This window comes from Astatotilapia calliptera, chromosome 13 (genome assembly GCF_900246225.1).
Source record: "Astatotilapia calliptera chromosome 13, fAstCal1.2, whole genome shotgun sequence".
Taxonomy (NCBI): Eukaryota; Metazoa; Chordata; class Actinopteri; order Cichliformes; family Cichlidae; genus Astatotilapia; species Astatotilapia calliptera.
In genome coordinates, this window is record NC_039314.1 from 8,212,803 (window position 1) to 8,237,666 (window position 24,864).

General features: G+C 43.1%; 2 protein-coding genes across 8 annotated transcripts in view; one reads left to right on the plus strand and one right to left on the minus strand.

Annotated features, from left to right (window-relative positions):
- Positions 1-142: 142 nt before the first annotated feature.
- map10 (microtubule associated protein 10) lies at positions 143-2,895 on the minus strand. Its single transcript, XM_026190844.1, has one exon. It carries the CDS (start codon positions 2,753-2,755, stop codon positions 281-283), a length of 2,475 nt encoding a protein of 824 aa, XP_026046629.1. The 5' UTR covers positions 2,756-2,895; the 3' UTR covers positions 143-280.
- A 331-nt stretch (positions 2,896-3,226) lies between these two features.
- The window catches only part of LOC113035329 (signal-induced proliferation-associated 1-like protein 2), an 81,863-nt gene continuing 60,225 nt past the window's right edge, over positions 3,227-24,864 (plus strand). For 3 of the 7 annotated variants that reach the window (XM_026190842.1, XM_026190839.1, XM_026190840.1), the window contains exon 1: positions 20,244-21,057. The gene's annotated coding sequence lies outside the window, so the exon portion shown is untranslated. Of the gene's footprint in view, positions 3,534-20,241; positions 21,058-24,864 lie in introns of those variants that run through there. The other 4 variants (XM_026190838.1, XM_026190837.1, XM_026190843.1 and 1 more) reach the window with 4 other exon arrangements.

Here is a 24,864-nt window from a genome sequence, read left to right on the forward strand (position 1 = left end):
AAATGATTTGCATAAATGGCACGCTTATAGAGATTTTTCATCCTCTTATATGTTATCTAAAGACTCATGGCCCAAAGCTTAATGCAATTATCTAGTAGCTCCAGTATTAACTGAGTGATTAAGATAAAAAATGACTACAAAATTTCCAAAAACGTCTTTATTCAAGAGCATTTGCAGACATTATGAAAAGGAATTAAATATACAAGTTGATTTCTTTGCTACATACAATACTACAATTCTTGATGTTACCATAGGGTATATTTATATGCTTTTTTCCCCTTTACATAGTGTACCCAGGGAGTTTGCTGGCCACTAGCTCAGAGATATGCTGATACTCTTTCCTGAAATCCAGAGATCCCAGTTCATCCTCCAGTTCCTCTACCTCCTGGGGTTCAACGGAGGACACAGAGTCTGCAGACAATCCTCGAATGGGGATGCTGTGGTTGGCTAACGCGCTCGTCTGACCTCTCGATGACATCAAACTCTCAGTGCAGGAAGTCATTTCCACTCTGCCACTCGCTGACATCTGCTTTCTACTTTGCAGGGAGGCTGACCTGTCTCTGTCACACTCATCAGAGGAACAGCTGAGGGCAGAGGTTTGGGTACGAGGTCGGATGATGTGTGTACCCCTCAGAGTATGCTTTGGAGAGCTGGGGGCTTTGATGGGCACAGGAAGGGGGGCTGATCTTCTCTGGACGCTGTCGGATTCCGAATCAGAGTTCCAAAAGCGAACTGGAGACTTTGGAGTCTTTGCTCTGGAGGGCTCGGGGCTGTTCAAAGGGTCAGGAGAGTAGGCATCACTGGGCTCGAGACTGTTAAAGTCATCAACATAGTCTGCTTCCTCATTTCCAGCCCAGCTGGAGTCTGAAAATGAAGACTTTGAGCTGCTGCGTCTGCGACTTCTTGAAGATTCAATTTTATCTCCGCGCCTGTCAGATTCAGACTGTGATTGATCTGATTCGCTGTGATGCTCGCTCTTGTCTTTGCTTTGGGGAACACTGTCAGTATCCACGCTGGGGATGTGAATACATTTCGAGAGTGTTTCAGAAAGAAGAGCCTTTTCTGAAGTTGTCGGAGAGCCTCTGCATTGTTTACCCTCGACTTTCACATGCTGTTTTAGTGTGACTGTTTCCTGTAGCGCAGAATCCCGGCTGATGCTCTGCATCAGCGTCTCAATATTTTCATTAAAATCAGAGCTCCTCTTTATTACCGACTTCCTTTTTCCAGACTTAATGGTTTTATGACCTAACCCAGTCTTTTCGTTTACTTGTGTTTTATTCTGTTTTAACTCCTCACATTCACGACGGTTTACTCTGAGAGGAGAAATCTGCTTCAGCCTTAGATTAAATGTTTTAGTTGTTCCACACACAAGCTTCTTCCTGGGTGATTTACATGAGCTTTTATTCTCAAGCAACATATTTTCTTTTTTGTCCTTTAGTTTTACAGAATCAGGTCTAACTATATGTGTGGAAACATTTCTGGAGGAATGAAAGCGTCTCAGATGAGGAAAAGTTTCCTGTTTGGTTTTCTTCAGGGATTTGGTTTGTGCCTTCTGTGGTGTGTTTTTAGCTGAAAGCTCTGCAGAAGCAGGCCTGTATATCCAAGCGAGACTGGGGTGAACAGTCAAGGGCTGGCTGCTGTTTAGCTGTGACAGTTCAACAAGCAGAGCGTTTAGCAAAGGCATCCGCTGTAAGGCTTCCCCGAGGACATTTGGAGGCATTGTGCTTGTTTCTTGGTTTCTTATCTTCGCATCGTGTCTCACTTCTGAATGCATCACTGGAGAACTTGGACTTTCCACTTCCTTTTCATCCACTTCTTCCTCTGAACATGAATCTTCAAAAACAGGAGCTTCTGAATCCAGAGTCCATGATTTGTAATCACCTTGTTCATTTACTCCTTTTTCCTCTGCAGAATAGTAAAGATGTGGGGGACAGAATACAGTTAAATCCTCCTCAGAATCATTTTCAGCTTCGTCTTGTGGTCTGTGTTCAGTACCATCAAACACGTCATCGTCTTCCTCCTCCTTTCTATCTTTACTTAACAAAACTTCTGCATTTACCTCCCCTTTGCTTTGGGCTTTTCCGCTACACTGTGGGGTTGGTGAGCAGACATTTCCAGAGTCAGGAGGCTGCGATGTAGACTTGTTTGTCTCCTTGACATGTTCTTGTGCCTGCTGCCCTCCAGGCACTCTCTCCCTCTCTGTGATGTGTGGCAGCAGACTCGCTCCTAGACATAACAGTTTATAACTCAGGGACATTGCTCCGACTTTCTCCCCCGCGAGGTTGCATATAGAGACAACAAGCCCCCTTTCTATGTGATAGGAGGGACTAGAAACCCCCCGTTCAGTCACATCCTGCCTGATTCTGTCCATCGCTTTAGCCAGTGATATCATACAGGAGCCGACTAACTTGGGACTCTCCTCTGTAACATCCAGCACCATACCATACAGCGGGGTGTTGGACAGCTGTACGTGCAGTGAGTTTAAGTCCATTTTGAAGAAACAACACTTTCCTCTGTTAAAGGCGAACATTCCAGGTTTCTCCTTTTCATTGTGCCCGGGGTTGTTACTGCTCCCGCTGATCTGCTGGTGTTGCTGCTGTGACTGATAAATTAGCAGCGTCGGAAAGTTCAGGAGTGTGACTCCCAGAGCCAACTCGTTAAGGATTTTACAATTTTTCTCTACTCGAATGTATTCCACTAAAAGCTCCAATGAAAACAGAGTCTCTGGATTATCGCTGTTTAGTTGTCCCGACATCCCGAAAGCTGTTTGGCCACAGAGAACCAAAGGGCTAACTATCAAGACGTCAGATAATCCGCTAACAAGCGCTTTTAGCTTCCATCGGCTTCCATGGAAACAGCTGTCGCAAGGGTTTTACGTCAGAGCGCGAGATTTGTGGGAAATGATGTTTCTCTACATACGGACTTAATTAATTAGCCAGTCGACAATTTCGGGGGAGGTGGTTTTTTTGCGCGTTTTATTTATTTTTCAATAAAATAGCTATTACTTAAATTTGGAGCGCTTGTTCACAAGTTTAAATCGAGAAGCATAGAAAGCACAAAAACCGATAGACACGGAAAGAAAAGCGATATTCAGGTAGTTCGAGGGAGTAACTTTCCTGCAGTTCACCAGATGGTGCCACTGTGGGGCTTATTGGACTTATACCCTAAAATAGACTCGTGGCAAATAGCAACAAGGCCACCAGACTTAGTTTGCAGGACAGTTTCATTAGACGCCTTTAGGTTCGTGTGGGGGGTTAGGGTTTATCTGGTAGTCTTCCTTCAATATTAACCTACAAACCTATATGTATAGGTCATCACAGGGGAGCGGAGTAGCGGTGGGCGGAGCCTCGCTGCGTGTCGTCATCACGTAGAAAGGTGCTGGATGGGTATCGCTATGGTCCGTGCTACTTCAGTCTGCCGGAGACTGAAAGGGGGAGATGTGAGAGCGACTACGGCAGCTTCAGCTGGTTTTACCTTTTACGGATAACTAACGCCGTTAACAACCGGGACAGGACACCGGCTCGGATTTGAAGGTAAGGCTTGCACGCCCTTTTTCGTTCTACCTCTGAAGGTAGCAACAAAGTAAAAAAGTGAAGCTGGGGAACTAAAAGCGGGGAGCGCTGCACACGGGCAGAGTGGCAGAGGCGTACAAACTCAGCTGGCACGTCGATGGTAATGGTGAACACAAAGGATAAAGTTGATTTCAAGCACCGATGGTGGTGCAGTCCGAGCGAGGGGTGGAGGTTATGATGTTTCATGAGTGGACTTTATGTATATATATAACCTATATTTGTCTCTGTTCCTTATGACTTATGCTGCTGGTCAGTTTAACTGGATTCCTGTTTGTTTACTCAGGACATTGCAAGCTTTACAAATAAAGCAGTTTCAGCGTAAAACATCTTTATTTTAACATTCTTGGAGACAGAGTGCAAGCTTCTTATTTCGGTGTGATTTTGAAGGAACTGTGTGTTTGATAACGTTTACTTGTGGTAGTGGTGATGGTTTGTGATGGGGGACGTGGGGGCACAGTGGACTGGAGTATTTTTGAATGAATCTGTTTTGAGTGGCGTGCTTCCATTAAAACGGTGGGGGGCGATAAAGGCAGCTTTGTCCAACTGGCCGTGTGTAATAAAGCCTTCACTTGCTTACCAGCCCATATGCTCTCACCAACCATATTTAATATTTTCCTCCGAGAACCTGAGTGGGATATGTTTTTTTTTTGTTTTTTTTTATGTAAACAATTTGCTGTTGTGTTTTGTGTCCTTTTTGTGGTTTTACTTTGCAGCAGGTTGTTATTATGAGCAGACAAAAGACAGTTCCCCCCTCCAACAGTCCCGGTTGTTTGGTTTCTTCATAAATAATATCTGGCAGCCAGCTTCTACACAGCATATACAATCTTGTTTGGTTGCTGGCCGCTTCTGTGACCTATTCAACATACACTGCACTGTATACTCCACTGGGAAAGTAAGTCCAGTGTTGTTTGTCCTTAAGCACCGTATCCTTCCTGCAGGAAGTTGAGCCTCCACGGTAACTAAATCCCCAATAAAGGAAAATAAATAGGCCCAATTCTCTGCTGATGGAAGGCTACAGATACGACTAGGTGCTAGGAGTGTAAATCCTGAGTTTCTATTGCTTAATTTACAGTCCTCTGCATGCGTTTCCTTTTGTCTTTGCAGCTTACATCTGACCACATCAAGCATACATAGTTCTCTGCTCCCGGAACGCTTAAAATCAATAAGGCACCATTATTTTTCACAGGGTTTTGAGTCTGGGAAAGATTAGTTTTCCAGGGGATTTGCCGAACTAAGTAGGCAGAGAAGTGTTTTAAGATGGTATGTTCATGGCCTGCTTTAATGTTTAACTTTTTTTTCTTTCCTTTTAACACTAAAAATGCTTGGCTTAACTGCAGCTGTCATAGGTCTGCATGTTGGGGAAGCAACCTGAACGGGTGCAAAGATGTCTGTAATGATGTGTGGAATATTAAGCAATATTATGCATAATAGTCAATTGTTATTATTCTTTGTACATATTGGAACCCTAATCCCTTTTATCTTCTCATTCTCGCTATCATCATGCACATATTTCTATTAGGCTACCTTTCTAGGTTGGATTAATGTCTTTTGTTAATTTCTGGCTGCTGAGTTTTACATTTGAAAGTTACGTTATAGAAGCAAATGTAGGGTTTTTTTTCCAGATGATAAAAGATGAAAGATAATGTAGATGAGATTAAGGGTCCTGGGTACCCCATCTCACCCCCTGTCATTGGCACACTCCTGGAGCAAGACTTGCTCAGCAGCCACAATAATGACAGTGCCGTGGTAACTCCTTCAATCTTAATTTGAATAGGGATCTGTTGTGTTCTGCCATCAATAGGTTGCTGAGAGGGCCCCAAAGAAGAAATATGTGCTCATCTATTTCTAACAGCGCCTTCTGCATGACTAACCAGACAATGGGTAATTGAGCCAGATAGATATGTCTTTCAAAATAAAGTTATGTGCGCAGCTGAACAATAAGGCACCTGTCAGGTCTGGCAGAGAAACGGCTTCCTGTGACGTGCCCGTGGGCCATATCCAGTTGTTATCATTGCAGAGCTGTTTAGGATGTCTTCCGGGCTACTGGGCCTGGAGTCGCCTAACTAGAATTACAGCCATTATCCTTGGGTTGTGTCACAGAAATTGTCTGTGAAGATGTTACTGTAACACATTGATTATTTAACAGTGTTGGCGGATATCAGTCTTCTCACATCAGTTGCTTGCTTGGGATGTTTCTTTTCTTTCTGTTGTTTCTGTTCCCACGGTGGTTTCCTACCAGCATGCTGACAAGTCATAATTTGGAAAACAGCAGAAGTGAAACAAAACTGCTAAAGGTCTTGTGTTTAAACCAGGGTTTTTTTTTAATTTTTAATAATGATGATGCATTTCCCGCCATTGAAGGATTCTCTTGCAACCATTTCCAACCAGTCCCACACCCCTTTCATGTGATGAGGATCAGAAACCTCGTCTGGTGCGTGCCAGCTGACTGGCTGGCTGGCTAGCTAGGAGTCACAATGGGTCTCCCCAACCAAATCCTGTTGCTTCAAAACCAACCAACCAGCAGACAGGGGATCACATGCTGCCTGCTCATGTTGTGAGAGCCACTCTTTCTCTCCACCTTTTTTGCCAGCCTTTGTTTTGATTGCGGTCTGGATTTATGGAAGGATTTAAGTCAACTCACCGCTGTCAGGACAGCATAGATGAAGTCATTAGGATAATGTTGTCGTTTTTTGTGAATTTAGTCTTTGCTCCACTTGGGGTCTGTTTGTGATGGATGTGGGTGATTCACTAAGCACTGTTCATAATGTGCCCAGAGTAGACAAAAGCTTCCTTTTTAATTTGGGATTATGAAATTTGTATCGCTGATGATCGGGTAAAAGCACCAGAACTATCATCAGTACCCCTCATTTGTCTGGTAAACAATAAACCTTCCACATGGTTCTCAGAGGAGTATTGAGATATCTTGTTCTCGCTGCTGATCAGCATGGTGATTTTCCTATTGGGTTATTCATCAATTTTGTCTGCACTGTGCACAGTATGGTTTCTTAATGTGCAATCATTGTAATAGTATTAAGGTGGTAATTTTCTTGCTTAGTCACTGGTTTGTGTGGTTTGTGCCAGTATTCATCTCAGGAAATCACTGTGAGAACAGGCCTTCCTAGTTCCATATTTCCACTCCTTATGCAAGATGGGCAATTGAGACGTTATGGCTTGCGGTTTGTATCCTGGGAACATGGTAATAGCCTTGGTGTCTGGGACATGTATCCTTTGTTAATCTTTGTTGACCTTACTTTGGCATCTGATAGCGTCAGCAGGAGTGAAGGATGCTATACGATGTTTTGAAGCTCCTTGGCTCTAAGTCAGACAGTGACTAAGGAATGGCATGTTGCATTTTATATGCTTAACACATTACTGTTGCTTGTCATGAAGACCAGCTTAACCAGCGTTGACCTTACCGTTTAACATGACCCCCACATAATTTTCAAAACCAGGCTGTATCCTGTTTGCATGACAGACAGATGTGATGTTGACTACATGGCAGTGGTTTACAGACAGCAGACTGTACAACAATGCTTTGTCTGAAAGAAAATTGTTAATTGTCCACATGCCAGACAGAATTGTGAAATATGGGGCTTCTTGGTCTCGGTGAGGCTGCCTGTTTAAATAAAAGACTTAATAATTTAATATAGAAGGAATATCATTGCCATACTTATTAGCCATTCCCTCACCTCAAATCACAGGTTTATCCATACAGTCAGTATGGTGGTTTGTTAGAGTTGTGAGGGTTGTTGTTTCACCAGATATTTAACATTGACTTTTTAAAAACGAAAATTAAAAAAGTCCCGTACATTATAGATTTGCAGCTGAGAAGCATGTGGGCGAATGCTTCTTCCTGCCCCAATGAGCTATGCTCACACTCACTGTGTTTGTACCATAAAGGCTGGAGAAATGCCAGTGAAAGTTATTTATGTGCTTTGTCTAAATGTTTTGTCGCTGGTCTGCAATGGAGAGGATAAGTCCTGGCTAGTCACTGACTTGATGGGAGCCAAGACCGGCAGTGACCCATAGGTTAAGTCAGTCTGTGTTTTCCCCCGACAGGCCCGCACAATCGGGACAGCTGACCTCTGTTGTTGCAGCCAGCCCCCTTTGGGAGATAAGGAGGATTTGGTGCCCCTGTGCATACCTCCTCCCTAGTGGAAAAGAATAGCCCTGTTTAAGTAAATGGACATGACTGGGTGAGGATGATGCAGACAGAGTCCAGACAGGATGTCATTTCTGTACACTTTTCTATCTTCGTCTGTTTATTGGAACCTCAGTATATCACATGTGTCACACACAGGAAGTGGAACCGGTTACTTGTTAGGAATGTTGCTTTTACTCTGTTTGATTAAATGTGTGTCTAATTTGATTGGATCACAAATTGGTTGTAGTTTTTTCACCTGTGTCTGTCATGTGTCATTTGACTACTTCTAATAGAAAGTCAAAGGCCCCCGTAAACAGTTGCTTCTTCCACCTATCATCAGTCAAATTTGATTGGCAGAGACCAATCAACTGCAGTGATATGCAAGTAAGGCTTATTCCAACTGTAGGAACGATGCATATGATTTTTTTAGTGCTGTCCACTTGGAATCTGATCTCTCTGTCTTGCATGCACGCACACCTATTGTATCAGCCCAGAGATCCAGAATCAGCGTTTCCCTGTTGTTTTCCCATATTACTCAAGATATTGTGTTTTCCCTGATACAAATGTATATAATAGTCATCATGGTATTCCTTGAAAGTACAGAAAACTGCTCCTGTAGTCTTAAAATGTGGGCCAAAGTGACACAAAGCCCCTCCCGTGCATGCATCAGTGTCCTTGACTGTCAGATCGACCTGGGATAAGCTAAGGCATTTTAAGCGTTAAAAGTGCACGACTGGTTTCTGATAGAGGATGATTGTAATTAACAACTGAAATGGAGCAGATCCGTGACAGATGTGCCATAAAGTGCTCGGGCTTTAGTGTGTGTGTGTGTGTGTGTGTGTGTGTGTGAATCACTGAGGCATTGCTGCTGGGGCCAGTATCCTTCACTTAACCTCGTGAGCACACTGCAGTGCTTCTACACTGTTGTTGAGCACAAGGTTATGACAAAAATCATTATAATCTACATTGGTAGGAGGATGGCTTCAATGAATATCGCACTGTAGAGCTTAAGCGGTAACAAAAGGCTCAAGTTTTAATATTAGAAATATAAAATGTATGTCTAGACAGCGATGCAGAATTTTAACTCCTTTTCGCTATATGATAGGATTATTTTGTTTTTCTGTGTGTTGCCCTGTTGTGCCTTGTTTGCAGAGTGGTATGTGCAGGATTTCTGTTGTGTATCAGCCTTTTTCAAAAGGAAGGAACTTTCTCCTAAACAGCCCTTTGTCAATTGTGAGAGAGTGTTGCTTTTTTTCCCCTTTTATAGCCGGTTCCTTTCATGTTCCCAGATCAATGACATGAGACAAATTAGAAAGTCTAGTCATGGTCTGTAGCCTGTCATTGTGTTTTTAAAAGTACTGATGAGACATATTGGGAGGAGGATGTTATTCTTGTTTGTGCTTCCACTGCTCCATAAATCAGATGATAATGAGTTTAGCTACCCTGGGAATCACCAAAACTAAAACAAATGTGGCCATTTGTACTTTTATTGTCACTGCGAATTTTGAAGTGGTGTGATGCAATGCGTTATTGTGATTGTGTAATTTCTTTCGACTCAAGCGGAAAGCTATTAAAATCTTAAGTGTTGGCTCGAAGAGGTCAGAGCTGTTCTTCCAAGCTCCATTTGGTGCACATAAACATCATAGTGTCTTCAAAATCCTTTAAATATAAATATTTGGTTTCTTGGAGTTCAGTTTAGATACTTTCTCATTCATGGGAATGACATTACTGGGACATTACTGTGAAGCTTTTTTTTTTATTTTTTTTTAAAGAAAGTCATTTACAGCACAGAAATGGCTGTACGTGATGTTGCTTTTGGCCTATTCTTGTAAATTGGTATAGTCTGAATATTTTAGACAAGCCTGAGATAATACAGGGAAACCTTTTACACAAAGTAGATGGGAAGGCTAAAGCGGAAAGAAGCTGAACAGTCAGCTTGGCCTTTCCTTGTTCTTGGGGCAGCAGCGGTATGATGTGTTTAAGGAGCACCGGCCCAGCCAAGCAGATCTAATATGCTAGAACATTATATTCCATGTCTTTTTTTCCCTTCCTATTTATTTCTTTGTCTAGCCCTGCTTCTATGGGATTTGTAGAGATTATTGATGGAGGATAATGATCTTGAGTGACAGTGCCCTGATTTTCTTTTTTCCTTTTTCTTTCTTCTGTAATCGCACTGTTTGTCACTGTGAAGGAGATCAACTGCCCCCTCCACCTCCTCTGCAGCTGAGTGTATTGAAAGCTGCTGTTGATGTTTGGAGGTTAGCCACAGGGGGTGGCAAGATGCAGAATGCAGAGCTAGAGGGAAAGCACTGAGTGCTAGTCTTTATATGGGTTTACTGCCTTTAAAAGAAGAGGAAAATAAGATTACATAACACAATCAGGACAAACAGTGTCCCAGACACTATGCTAGGACCCCGACAGGAGATTTGTGTATTTGTAATTCTTACATAGCTCCACAGCTGTGTGTTCATTCAGTGCTTACCTTCCCCAGGCCATGTTTACTGGAAGCCTTTGGAAGCTCTCTGAAATGTAAACAGGACTGTAGGGCCACAGGCAGTTCAGCGCTAAGCTGCATGAGCTCGAGCCAAAACACAACGAACCAATGAACACACAAATGCTAGATGCACAGCCAGGTGCTGTATATCTGACCGCAGGAGCAGCTGTATAATTACATTGTTCTCATCTGTCTCAAGATGATCTGTATTTGGGAAGAAAACACAAATACCAAAGGACAGAGGTCAGAGGAAGCTGCCAACCTTTGATGGATAGTTTGTAGTGCATTTACTTCAATATCCTCACAGAAAGCTAAGCTAGCTACACGGCTAGTCATCAGGTCACACACGCAGATCTCTCAGGTGATGACATTTGACATATCCTGGGGGTCCATAACGAGAGAAATTAGTGTCAGTTAATTATTTCCTGTCATTTTGCTTAATTTCCACTGAAAGGCGGTCTGAGCCCGGGGGTCCCTGAGGAGAGGTCTTGCTTTTCCCTTTCCTCACACAGAGACGTTTTCTTGTTTAGTCAATGCTGACTTGTTTGTTATATATTTGCTGTTGTCCTGCAGAATAGACAACATGCCCATGGCAAGGTGGTGTACAGTAAGGCCTCATTCACCAAAGATTATGTGTGAAAATTGTCTGCTCTTCTTATGCATATGAGCTTGCTCTTTCTTTGTATAGGCTTCAAATTTTCACTGGAAACTCAACAGTTGTTGTTTGGGAAAGAGACTGAATGAAGGACCAAAGGGAACAAAAAAAACAACAACAAGATATTCATTTGCACAGGAGAATTTTTTTTAATATATACACACACACACACACACACACACAGTACAGGTTAGGTTACATGTGTGGGTTTTTTTCCATTATAAATTATACACATGGGAGCAAGATCAGAGATGACAGAGTAATCATTACAAATGACAAAGGTTCCATACTATCAGGCTAGTGTAATAACTGTGTAATAGCCTCTTTGTAATTACTGTTAGGGTCTTCTGTGACCTTAATCCCATGTGACTCGGCCACATCCATGGTTTTAAAGTAAAAATCCCCTGCTCTGCTACCAACCACATCCAAACAATGTAATAATGTCAGTGGTGCAAATCAGTACCTTTTTATTATTGCTTTCTCTCTTTTTGCTGTGTGTGTGTGTGTGTGTGTGTGTGTGTGTGTGTGTGTGTGTGTGTGTGTGTGTGTGTGTGTGTGTGTGTGTGTGTGTGTGTGTGTGTGTGTGTGTGTGTGTGTGTGTGTGTGTGTGTGTGTGTGTGTGTGTGTGTGTGTGTGTGTGTGTGTGTGTGTGTGTGTTCTCAGCATCTTTCTTCGGCCTGTTTCCATCTTTTAAAGGCTGCACTGGCTTTTTGAGTGCACATTCACGGGGCTCAGGTTGTTACACAGCATGGAGACCCATTCGCAGAAAGAGCCTGCTCAAATCCATTAGAAGAGCGAAATCTCAAAGGATGATGAAATGGATGTGAGGCAGCATGCGGTAAGGAACATTTAGCTGTCTTTCTTCAGTACGCTCAACATTTATTCTGACATCATATCCAATGGGTAATGTCTGTTAATTCCAGTAAAACATAAACACCACTATCCCGTATGAATGTGGTGCACGAAATATAGACGTGGGGTTTGTCATTTCAAAATCAAATGAGCTCCCCCGGTTGTACAAATTCTGTGGGAATAGGGCTATCAGTGCTGAAAAGAAGCATGATAGGATTTTGCCCCAGGAGTCTCATTGTGGGCTGTGCTTATTATTGATTTAATATTGAACCGAATAGTGTTAGTGTCTGTGGTTTCTCAGGGATGATAGTAATGCTAAGAAATCAAATATTTCAAGGTCAGATGCAAACGTTATCCAACAGACTCCAACAAAGTTCTAAAGTATGTGTATCTCTTATTAACCAGGCAGATTTGGTGTATAGGAACAGCTTGTGGGAGTCATTCATCTTATCAGCCCTTGCTGGAAATAGTCCAGCAATCTACCAAAATAAAAGCAAGGCTTTCCTCTGTTCCACTGAGTCGGTGTAACTTATACTGATGCCAGCGCCTGGTGATTTCTCCAAATGCTGCCATCTTGGTGAAATTCTTGGGAGCCTGCTGCAGTTTAGAGATAAGGAAGTGAGGAATAGTAAAGTCTGTCCAGTGCTGTGATTAAGGACAGTCACCTTCCTGTGCGCAATCTTCATCTTGTGACTGATCTCTGCACGACTGAGGTCAAGTACATTAAAGACTCTAGCTCCGGCTCTGTGTATGTCAATCTGAAATTGCATAAATATTGATGTCAAAAGACGTGCATTCACTAGCGGAAGAGAAGCTACGGTGTGGGGTAGAATCGTACTCCTTATGACTGTTGGGATTTTATTTCCACTCTTTGTTCACTCCCTCCCTTCCTTCATAAGGGCACCTCATCAGATCGTTGGCCTCAATCTGTTCTGAAGCTCAAAGGTCACTCAATCACCAAGGACCCACACGTCAGGTCCTATCAGTAAACCAGGCTCCTGGTAGGAGGAATTAATTCATCTGTTTTCATCTCCTTGGACACTTTTCTTCATTTACCATTCAAAAAAAAAAAAAAAAAAAAAGCAGACTGTGTGGAAGCCGAATAAAGCAAAAGCAATAATTTCCCAACCTCCTCTCCACACTTTTTGTTTTTAACGTTTTATAAGATATGTGAACATATAAATCCAGACAATTAGTAGAGGTTGATGATGGCTTGCAAAAACGATATGTAGATATGCGCTGGAGTGCGTTTTTCATCACTCAGACTAAAGGAAGGACTGATTAGGTTTGGTGAAAGATCAAGGTGTCTGTGACCTCATGCACATCCTTTCTTGAGAACACAATAAAGCCTGAGGGGATTTTGTGATGCTTCGCTGTTTTAAAATAAAAATGTTTTTGCCCATAAGTCAAGAGTTCATTTACTGATTGTGACAAAAGCGCTCTCACATGTCTAATAGGATAAGATGATGAAGTGATGACATTTTATAAAAGTCAGACATGCGTGGATCTGACCTGCTGGTTTCACTGGTTAGTTAACGTATACGACATCTAGGCAGTAATTGTTTACGGCAGCTGACTCCCGTCTAAATCAGTGAGATCAAGCGTGGTGCTGACGGGCGGCAGAAAAGAGCGTAACAGATTTAGAGCAAAGTAATTTCCCTCGAGTATGGTAAGGTGTGCACAGTATTAAAGACAAAAAGTGCAGAGGCATGATGCGACAAAGATGCATTTTTGCAAATTTATGCAAAGGTGTGAGCGTGTGGGTGGCTTTTTTCTGTTTGTTTTTTTTTTTTAATTTATTTATTTATTTTTGATACACTTGTAGCCACCACACCTCCCTTAAACACACCCACCACATGCCATGCCAGCTGCAGCTGTTGTGCCTCAATGCTGGAGATGTACAAAATTCCTCTCCCTCTGCAATTAGAGCTGGAGATTGCTGAATAGCACACATTGCAATGTCCTAAAATTGCTCTTGCTCTCCTTTCTTGCTCCCGAGAACTCTGAGTAAATAGAAAGCGATGAGAGCGAATCGCGAATAAACTGGCCCCGTCTGCCTCCGAGTTGACAGATTGTGCGAGCTGATTGTGCGAGCTGCTCCTTGTGATGTGCCGTTACCCGGTTAAAGAAACCAAAGGGTGGAAAAAGGCCTCATTGATAGGGTGGGTTTCTCATGCCTGACTGGGAATGTTCGCTTTCCACAGAGTCAAGTGGTGCATTGTGATCTCAACCAAAGAAATGCAAATATATAGAACAGATGTACTACTTCTTTTCTTCCTCCCCCGTTTGTCGGCAGGAGTAATCTCTCACTCTGGTGGAAATTGTGTTGGGTGCACTCTGGGTGCAAGACTAAAGTGTTAACAAGGGAAAAGCCATGTCACCCTGGCACATGTGATGGCTGCCTGCCTTTCAGGGCCTTTTCTCAATAAGGCTAGATGCTCAGGAGAGATAAATGGAGGCTTTTGTGGCCTTTGCCAGAGGGAGAACTGCACAATGCAGGACACACACAGAGCGAGGTCTTTTCCAGAGAAAATGGTTAAAAGCAGCATTTCTACAGTCCCTCCTCCTTTCCCTCGCTTTCACTCACTCCTTCACTTTTCTCATGTCTCTCGCTCTTACCCGCTCACTCTCCAAATCTTTTCCTCCTCCGTGAGAACTGAACCTTGCTCCCATAATGTTTCCATAAACGGGCTGAGGGAATGGAAATAACTCGGACCATTTCCCATCTCCTCCTTCTATCCATCCTCCCCCCACTTGCAGTCTCTTTACAGGGCTGTGGACAGTACCTAAACACACTGCTTTTAATGATACCGAGTGTTTTACACAGCTCCGAGCACTCGCAGAGTGCACCTCGTACACCCTGGTCTTTGCAGGCTTAATATAGCTGTGCTACTGCTGCTTCATCAGACATTACCAGGCCCCTCCACTAACAGGACTGCTTTGAACAGGATGGAGGTCAAATTGGTCTTCTGCCTGAGATTTGAAGTACCACTACACAGCCCGGAGACACTGCCTCTGAATTACAAGCTATTGTGCTCCCCTTTCACTATTACCTATCATCTTTTGTTATTAAGGGTCTCTCTGCCTTCTTTCATTCTTGCTTTTTCAAGTTATTTTTTACTTTTTGATACAGTCATTATTTCCCATGCCCACTCTGCCCATTCTTATTTGTCCTGTCTCTTTATCTTTCCCTTCCCCTTTGTGACTCTTTGCATATTATTGTCTTAACTGTCACAATGTTGCTGTCTGGGGTTTTACATGTAGATTTGCATGTCGGTTGTTGCCTGCATCTACAGGCCATCCTGCTAGCGCAGGGCAAACTCTCATGTGGGTGGCTGTCCTGGGAACAGATGTTTTTGGTGCCACTTGTAGGGGGAAAAGCTTTGAAAGCGACTCCATAAAAGAGATGCCAGCTGCATGACAAACTAGGGCCGCCTCGTCCTCAGGAATTCTATCAGAGCCATTTCTCTCTGAGCCCTGGAAACACTGCCTGTTGAGAATAAGCAGAGTTCTCACTTAATCAGCCTGTTCCCTTTGGATAACTTCATTAATTACAGAAGGAAGTTGTTCTGCTGGAACATATGCTCCAGATGGCCACAGACTTCACTTTTATAAAAAAAAAAGTTAATCTTTTATTTCTTAGTGTTGTAGTTAGATTATCTTACATGTTTCTTTCCTTCCAATCTCGTTGGTAGTAGACTTTCATTTTCAGCACCTACGACATTTCCAGCATCTGGATTCATATGATCACTTAGCTTTTGCTGTACCAGTTGTTTTGTTTGTAGCGTAAACCCAACTTCTCTAGCCAGCTGTGAAGCAGGCATCTGGCATCTTCTGCGGTCCTTTAAAAACACTGGAAACCATATCGTTAACAGGGCAAAGTTGCCAGTGTCAGCTTTCCTTTGCTACTTTAATGCCTCTGCACACGTCCGTAGCGCAGCACCTCTGATTTGGCATCTGCACTCTTTCCCCTGCCAAACTTCCAATGAAAAGCAGCTCTCTGGCCAGTGATTATCATTCACCTGCTAATTTTAACCACTGCACTCGTCACAAACCCTTATTATGTCCCTTATGGATGAAGGACGTCATCTGTGCTGCACACAAAATGCACTGAACCTGAACCACTGGTGTTGGCCAATTTTTTTTTTTACCAAACTAAAGTTAGGATGGGTGCTCGCCTCAGGAGATCCCAGTCATATGTTTATTGGTAATGATATACTGTGTGCAAAAAATGAAAACAACTTGCTCAGATAAGATATGTTCAGCAAGCCAGTGGCAATGTTGTACTGTTCAAAAATTAATCTATGGGTTTGCTCAGCAGTGTGACTATAGCAGCAGGGAATGAAGTCTTCTTTATCTGGTATAAACAGAGATACGGTTGCAAAGCAAATGATTTGGGAAATGTGGTGCTCAGATTTTAAATGAAGCATTATTTGTTGTCTCCCATGTATTGGGCTGTAAGGACTGCCTAAGAGGCTGAAAACAAAAGTTCCCTGAACAACCACTCGACCACTCAATTTACAGCTGAACTGAGCATTTCCCTCCTCATGACAACATGTAGAGGGGTGTGTTGTTGTCTGACTCATCCTTTTAAAAAGTTTAAAAGGCAAATTTAATGTTGATTATTAAAGTTGTGGCCATTTTGAGTGACGGGGAAGTCAAAGGAACGGGGGGGTTGCACAGCTAGCTGTCTGCTAGGCTAATTTGAGTCACTGAACTGGACCTTTGTCTTGTTGTTTGGAGCATTTGAATCCAGTTATCTGACAAGAAGATGGATGGCTGTGTGGCTGATCATACTAGCAGACAAAAGAAGTCTGTGTGTGTAAGTGAAGTTCTAGTTGTCCTCTTTTAACCAAGCTAGCTAGCTTGGCTAACAAGATGCATTCTACAAGCTACAAGCTAATAACCACAACTGGTAAATGGCCTGTATTTGTATAGCGCTTTGTATAGCGCTTTTCTAGTCCTTAAGGACCCCAAAGCGCTTTACACTACATTCAGTCATTCACCCACTGGCGATAGCAAGCTACATTGTAGCCACAGCTGCCGGACACAGGCGCCACCGGGCCCTCTGACCACCACCAGTAGGCAAACACAGGGTTAGTATCTTGCCCAAGGATATTTGGCATGCAGCCAGGAGGCAGCTTGGGATCGAACCACCGACCTTCTGATTAGTGGCTGACCTGCTCTGCCACCTGAGCTACAACCACCCCAACTAGCACGCAATAAGTGCTAGCACTCGACCGTCTTGTTTAAATGTGGTTAAAGCCATAAGGTGAAATTCGATGCTTCAAATTGGGTCTTCACAAACCAGAGATGACGCCATGGCAACTGCGTCCATATTTTATATACAGCTTATAGTATTGACCATCTAGCGATGTATTTCAATCATTTAGATATCCAAATGGCAAAGTTGTCTAGTTATTTTGAAAAAAAAAAATAGCGTTTTAGTGTATTTTTTATTTACCTCTTCTGTTAATCATCTTACAACTGTTTGAGAGCTTTGAAACCATCACAGCTACATTGATATTCTCTTGCACATCTGGCATCTTTTTGGTTCCCCTCTTTTTATAGACTATTGATTTTCTCTTTGTGTTTCATTTGTGTTTGTTTTGCCTCAAACTGCCTGAAGCAATAATGCGTGTTTCCCTGAATTCTCTGACTCACCGCTGATCTCTGTGCCCCTCTCTCCTCCTTTCTCCTTTCCCTCCCTCAAGTTTCCATCTTTGTTCAGAAGGGAGGTCTGCTGTCACTCAAGGCTGTCATGTGCAGAAAAAGTTGCCTAGCAACAACATAGAGGGATGCAGAGCTGCTGTTTACTCTCCACCCGCTCACCTCATGTGCCCACTACCCCCTTCTCTTTCGCTGTCTTCCCCTGTTGTATAGATGGAGTGTTATGGATGGTGGAGGCGGCAGCGCAGCCTCTGGCTCTTTGGTGAATTTGGACAACAGATACAGAATAAACTGAGAGAAGGTGGAGAGAGGGAAAGGAGAGGAGGCGGGGAGATGGTAGGGGAGTAGTGACATTCAAGAGATGATGTGTCTGACTGTTGCCTGCCAGCTGCTATTCCTGCCTTCCTCTCAGCAGGGGAAACTGGCCATTTTCCTTACAGTACCCTCTGTACATAACTAAAAGAGAAACTTGTGCTCCCACAGCCTGCTGTTATCAGCCAGACTAAAAATACTGAGAAGCAAGTGTATCACATGCCTGGCTATCGTCACACGCTCATGAAAAGAGGCTCAATCTCAGCAGATACAGGTACCTTTGATTCTCTATGGGTTATTAAATGTTCCCTGGTGGAAGCAATCAGGCAAACCCCTTTGTTAACTTGTTTACTGTAATTATATAGCAAGGCTCAATGGGTTCCTCACGGCCATGCTGAGGAAAGCTGCAAGTTGGCTGTGGAATGACACGAGTCACACTCAAGGTTGCTGAGAATCAAAAGGCTTCACAGACACAAATAATCTCAGTGTCGAATTAGTATTTTTATCCATCGAGTCGTTTTATGAACGCTCCAAAGCTTTTGACATCAATATGATGAAAAGGGTTGATATTAAGTTGTTAGTGCTGCTGCTGTATAGACAGCTTTATTTAGCCCAACCTTTTTTGTTTATTTTTAACCACGCCTAGCTTAACAAAACAAATCCTACCCTTGCTCTGCCATAGGTATGATATAGTCTGGGCTGTTTGATTTTATTTAAATTTTATTTTATTTTTTAGTTGGCTTTTATTCACTTTCTTTTATGTAAAGTGGCATACATGGTGTAGATGCCCTGTCTGAGACCAGAAGGAAACACAAGCCCAGTCTCAGGGATACACAAGCTGGTGTGTTCCAAGTGTTCGCCCTAATAAATCGGATGTTTTGTTTCAAATCAAATGTGCAGCTCCAACCACTTTGGTAACACCTGGAAAACACCTTTTTTTCTTAGCTTCTCTGGAGAAAAAGCTAGCAAAATTATTTCCTTTAAAACTTCATTAGGTGTGCAATATATTAAGTTATTAGCTACAAGTGGAAGAATGCTTCGCTTGTCTTTAAATCTACATAAAGAGTTGAAAAAGTTTATGAGATTAACTCAGGAAATCAACAGTTTCGACCAGATTGCAATTTTCTACAGGAATTAGTGTCTCTTCTGCCACTAAAACTACATTATTTCGTTATATTTCAGCTCATTCAGAATGGACCAGATGGCCACTAGCTTAGACCCCAATTTTCAGTATATTTCCTTAAATGAGTCCAAATTCTTTCTGGAGTGTTTGAAACATGAGCTTAGAAAATATGTTATTTTAGTGTTTTGTGAATGTATGCTGTTCTGCATGCGTATCCGCTTGTGTAATGACTACCTTCACTATGTAAATTACCCATCAAACGCGTCCGTCAGTGTGCAAACGAGCAGCGTTTGTGGGATTGTGCGTTTCTCCACAGGCCCTGCTTGCACATGTGTGTAGGCTGATGAATAGTTTGTCTGTTTGCTGGGATGCAGTGACAAGAACTCTTAAGTGTTACCTCCTGTGGGCTTCCCACTCTTCAAATAAAACTCTTTCCTTCCCCTCAACTCAAATCAAAGCTGAGAACCTGCCTGCAGAGGCTGGATCAAAGGAAGACTGTGGCACAAAGACTTGTACCCGCTGCCATTCATTCAACTTGATTAAAGTCTGTCATTTCCTGCTATTAACACGTTCCTACCTCCAACCATAAACTGAGCAAAGCCGTTATCAGGAAGTGGCTAGAGTTGTCACTATGTTTGGGTCCTTTCAATTAAATCCCCTGAAGCTTAATTATGTAACATTATATGCTCTTTCTGTAGCCTTCCTGTGTCTCGGGAAGGCTGACTTTATGAGAAATAATAGTTTCAGTTACATAAACATATTTACAAATAGTCGGTTGTAGTTACTAAAAAGGCACAAGTTCAGTTTTTAAGCCACTCTTCTGCAGCAGTACTGTCCTCAGTGGTGTAGGTCACAGTTATTGCTCTCCACACCCATATTTCAGCCACTCCTTTACAGATTTCCAACCAGCCTCCTTCACTAAATCCATATTAGAGCCTTGACACAGCAAGCTGACCACGGGTGACTCTCATCAACAAACACTTAATGGCAGCCTAATGTCGAAAGTGAAAATTACAGTGCCATATGAAACTTTTTTTTAAATGGACTACCAACTTGGCAGGCACAGAGAAGTGATCATCTGTAGTGTTCACTGTGCAACTTTTATGAGATGATATGAAGCAGCACATAAGTTAATCTTTGTTGGTTGGTGTGTGTGTGTTTGTGCACGGGAGAGTGTGTAAACCTTAAAACCACAGCTGTTTGCTTCAAAACACCAGAGAGGGGTGTCCTGCAGAGTTCTGTTTTCATACATTTCTCTTCCTTTCTTGCTCTGAAGACCATCATAACCTCACCCCTCCCTGCCTCCCCTCGTGTCTGGTTGCTGCAGTCTCTGCTGCTGATGGGAAAAAGTATGCAGTGCTTAGCATATGGCATGTGGATAGAGGGATTATCATTTTTGGGGGAAAAAAAAAGAAAAAAACCATGCCTCCTCCTGGGCCTTTCTCCGCTTATCTCTGTGTTTAAGGTGGTCGTGGTTGCTGCTAGCTCTGTCTGCCAGACAGACCTTTGTACCAAGCTGTAGTTCATAAGAGAGAATGGATAAGTGGATTCCTGCATCTCCCATCACTCCAAATGTCAGCCATCATGAGGAACTTGGAAGGTCACAGGCTTGATCTGGGGATCTTTTTCTGGGAACAATAGCTAACCCCCCCAATTTTTCTTTTCTTCTTTTTTCCCCTCCATTCTTGTCCTTCCTGTCAGCCCGAGAAGCTCTGAATGTCACGGTCCGTTCCCTGCCCCCAACCACCAACACCAACACTCAGCATTGCTCCCCACCCCAACTCTTAGCCAACACAGCCACCTACTTTCCCTTACATATGCTAATGCTGCAGCCTCATTCAGCTGTTGGTGGCTTTGTCACAGGGGGGAGGGCTGTGTGCATTAAGGGGCAGCTGTATGCATTTCACTAAATTGACTCCAAATAGCTGCCAGACTTGTCCTGATTTTACTCTCTCCTTCTCTTCTTTATACCTTTCTCCATTTTTCTTTCCAAGCTAGCTGTTAGTAAAGGAGCAAAAGGAAGGTGCTGCAGTTTATTTTTCGAGGCTTTCTGCCGTGGAGTGTGTCGGGTTCCTCTCTTTCTTTGTGTGCTTTTGGGTGGCTTGTGCTCAACAAGTGGCTGATGGATTTAATGCACTTGGATAGCATCTCCACAGTGAGCTCATTACCACAGTAGCTCACAGGTCTCTGTTCTTAGAATTTATGGCTCTGATGAAAAAGGACTCTATTAATCAGGTAAGCATGGCAACTATTTATCTACTGTTGCTTTTTCATTTAATGGCCTCACACAGGAAAATGGTGTAAAGGCTAAATAATGCACGTTAGTTAACATGAACTTTTGTTTGAGCCGCATTTATGTGCAGCATCAGCTTCATAAAAAGTGGAGTACGGCCTTTCTGTGTTTCAGACAGTTCTTGTGAGGTGACTGAGTGATTCATCTGTATATCCGTGCTTGCTCCTGTCTTTCGTTCACATCCACTGATTGACTGAACATGGTTTTGTGTCAGCAGCAGAGATTGCAGCTGCTGCCCTGAAGTCCAAATTATCTCTCTTACACCAAAATTCTGTCAGCAGCACCGGGCTGACGGTGAGGAAGAAACTTTGAAAAGGAAATAAAAAGCTGCTGCACTGAGTACAAGGAGGGAAAGACGGTCTATGGCGGCGACGCGTGCTGAGGTCGCCCTGCTGTCAGGCTGCATAAGTGCTGCTGCCCAGCTGATGCGTGTGAATGTGTTTGCGTCAGTGTGTTGACTCTGTCTTAACCGCGTCAAACACCTACTTCCCCTCTCTCGCCTGTGATAATGTGACAGCGTGGACTCTGCCTGACCTGACAGCAGAAGCACAGATCTTCTGAGAGCTTTCGAGCTGAACACTTTCCTTTTGCAAACTGAGAGTTCTCCTCTCACCGTTTTTCTTCTCCTCTCCCAGAGAGAGTGTACTTTTCTGAACAGGCTGCCATTGGTATGGCTGTAGCTAAGAAAGCAGCAGGCTGCTGGGAAGTGGCGGGGTGGGGGATGATGTGTGCTGATGGAAATAGGTGGTGGTTTATTCTGGAGACTTGCTGGGCCACATCAACCCTGCATGTCCCTTTCTGTCGCCCCATAGCAGAGAGGGCCGCTGTGGTTAGGCCCAGTTTGCGGGGGACAGATGGTCCCTTTTGGAGAAGGGCCACAGCACAGAGGTCTCTGTTCGTGGGGCTCCACCAGAGCAGCCAAGAACAAACACGGTCTCCTTCTGTTGGGAACATTCAGGAGCTTCAGTCTGTGAGACCTAATGGATTCAGGAAGTGACATCTAAAACTTTGCATGCATGTTAGGAGTGTGACTGTGACGCTGATAATTTTGAATGACCTTTAAATAAGTGCTTTGTGAATGCGCTGCTAGTCAGATTTCCAATAACACTGCATTCAATTAGTCATATTAGTCAGTATTCTTTAGTATTGCAACAGAGGAGAGAACGGGGGACTCTTTGTCTTTGTCCGTAGCCAAGTTTGCAACATTGCTTTAATCTTTTAATTGGTGCATTGTGAGCTTTCTGTCACTTTCCTGCAGTTCTTGTTCTTTGTTTCCATGCGAATAAACAGGGAGAATCTGTTGTCCTGTCTATTTTAATTCTCAGATCACCCTGAAACAACTAAAGGACAATGGCAGTGTGCTGCCCGGCAGGCGCTGGGCAGACGGCCAGCTGGCAGAGCGACTGGGTAGGAGACTCCCATTTTCAAGCAGAACCAAGAGGAGGCTTGCCTCTCCTGCACTGCTTATAGCCAGCACCATGATTATTGTGCTCCTTCTATATGAGCTTTAGTCCGAGCAACTGGGGCTCTTTTCCAGAACATAGCTTTGACGCATAGCTCAGCTCCACACCTTGTCGATGTGATGCGCTTAAGCTACCCCTTGATGGATTGCTGTTAGTAATTATGTTAATCTTGGCATGTAAAGGTCATCATTCTAGTGCTGCAGTGGTAATTTTATCAATGGCTGTCATCCGTAATGCAGTACTTGGCAGTGGAATTTAAAGCCATGCAGCAAATTCATATGGGGTATTTTATACTTGCACTGGAAATATGACAAATTACTTGAGGGTTGAACTGTCAGCTTAGTTGCAACCAAGCTTCAGAGCTTTTGAAGTGCTTTAAGAGGATGTGTTTTGATGTTTAATGAGCCCACAGCATATAAAAACACTAAGTGATTGTTTTAGAGGCTCTTAACGTACATCAATTTAAAACATGCTTTATAACTTTGCAATGCAGACAGTGACTTTGAAGCCATGTTTATATGAAAGAAATCAATGCGCAGTCATGGTTTGTTTTTGTTTTTTTGACTCTTGCATTGTATATTTCTGCAAACTCTCTATTGAGCCTTTTTATTTTTTTAATTTTTAATTTTTTAATTATTTAAACCATTCACGTCTTGATTTACTTTTACTCTCTATGTCTTTGTATTGTTCATCACCCAACCTCCCCTCAGCTTCATTTCTTTTAAAGTGAGTTACAGGTGTTTGGTTTTTAACCACGAGTAAGAGAGAAAGCCAAATTTGTAACTACCAAAACTTTTTAGCTCTTGATTCTTTGTCATCTCCTTAGAGAAGACTTATTAAAAATTTCCAGCCAGGTTGTAAGCGGTTACTTGACGTGCTGACATTAAAAAGCTTGGGTGTTGTTAGTGTCGCTATTTTTATCTTTAATTGTGACTGAGATGAAAATCAGGCTACACTGTAAGAGTCAAATGCTGGTAATTCCAAAGTGTTAAGACTCCATTTATGTTAGCTGTAATTGTGTTGTCTTTGTATTTACCCCTTAGCCAAAGTTCACTCTACAGACTCACAATTATTTAGGCCACTTTGCTCTGGCGGAGCCTTTTTCTTTGTCTATAGTGGAGCATATGGTAGATATTACGGGATTTGAAAGTGTGCAGGAAATGAAAAGAATTCCCTTTTTTTTTTTTTTTTTGTAGTTTCTGTAAGGTAAATACTCACTGTTCCCTCAACCAAGTGAAATAGAGTCACATCGTGGTTGACCCCTGAGCCTCAGACTCAGCTGTAGCCAGCACATTCCAGATGGAGCTACAGCCAGCACAAAGCAGAGCAGGCTTCAGGGCGCGCTGGTGTAGGAAAACGGACTGCGTGTTCATGTTCATGTAAGCCGCCTCCCTGATAAGACTAAGGCTACAAATAACCACCGGCCCAAACCGCAAACTCCACAGCGAAGCAAACGGCTATCTTTTGTTTAATTGTACATTGTGAGAGCATAGCTGTTGACAGATGAGGTGTGGCTCGGTAACTGCTGGAGGACCGTCACCTCGGGTTAGAGCAGCAGCCACAGAAGCAGATTATCAGATTCGGCTCAGCTCGGAAAATGTCTCTACTGCCACTTGTATTCCAGCCGTTTTCCGTCTTGTGTCTGTGGAAAGCCGTTCAATTTTAGGATGCTGTGGAAGTATAAAAGTCTGATTCTGGTATGAAGCAACTTCCTCTTTGAAAAGCTTCCCATCTAGTCCACTTGATCCAGAAGGGAAACAGGTGAAAGGATTTTTACTTGAGTTTTATATAGATCAAAATGCAGACAGAGCATAAAGAGACTTCTTTTGAAGCTGCACTTATGCCAGGGGTTAGATTCCTGCAGATACTTTGGTGGGCGCTTTCTGGTCTTTTTTTCCCCCCCCTTTCCAATAGCTTCTTTACTCCTAAAACCTGTGCACCTGCGGCACTGACTGGGCATTAGTAAATGTGGGCATTTCCCACAGTGCATTGTCAGGCTGGGTGAAGGGTGAGTGGGTGAGAGTATAGTTTACTCTGTGCTGTCTGACCTCCTTTTTTCTTCTTCTTTTAAATCTTTCCTACTTGTTCGTCTTCTGTTGGTTCAACTAAGGTCTGGATGCGCTGAGATATAAAAAAGAAAACAAACCTCTAATTGTCTCTCATGCTCCTGTGGAAGTTGCTTCGCTTCAGAGCCTCTCTCTCCACAAGCACACGCCCATATGAACTCAGGCTCCACTCTTTTGTAACATTTTATGTCTTTAATCTCCGCTGCTGCTGTCATGCCAA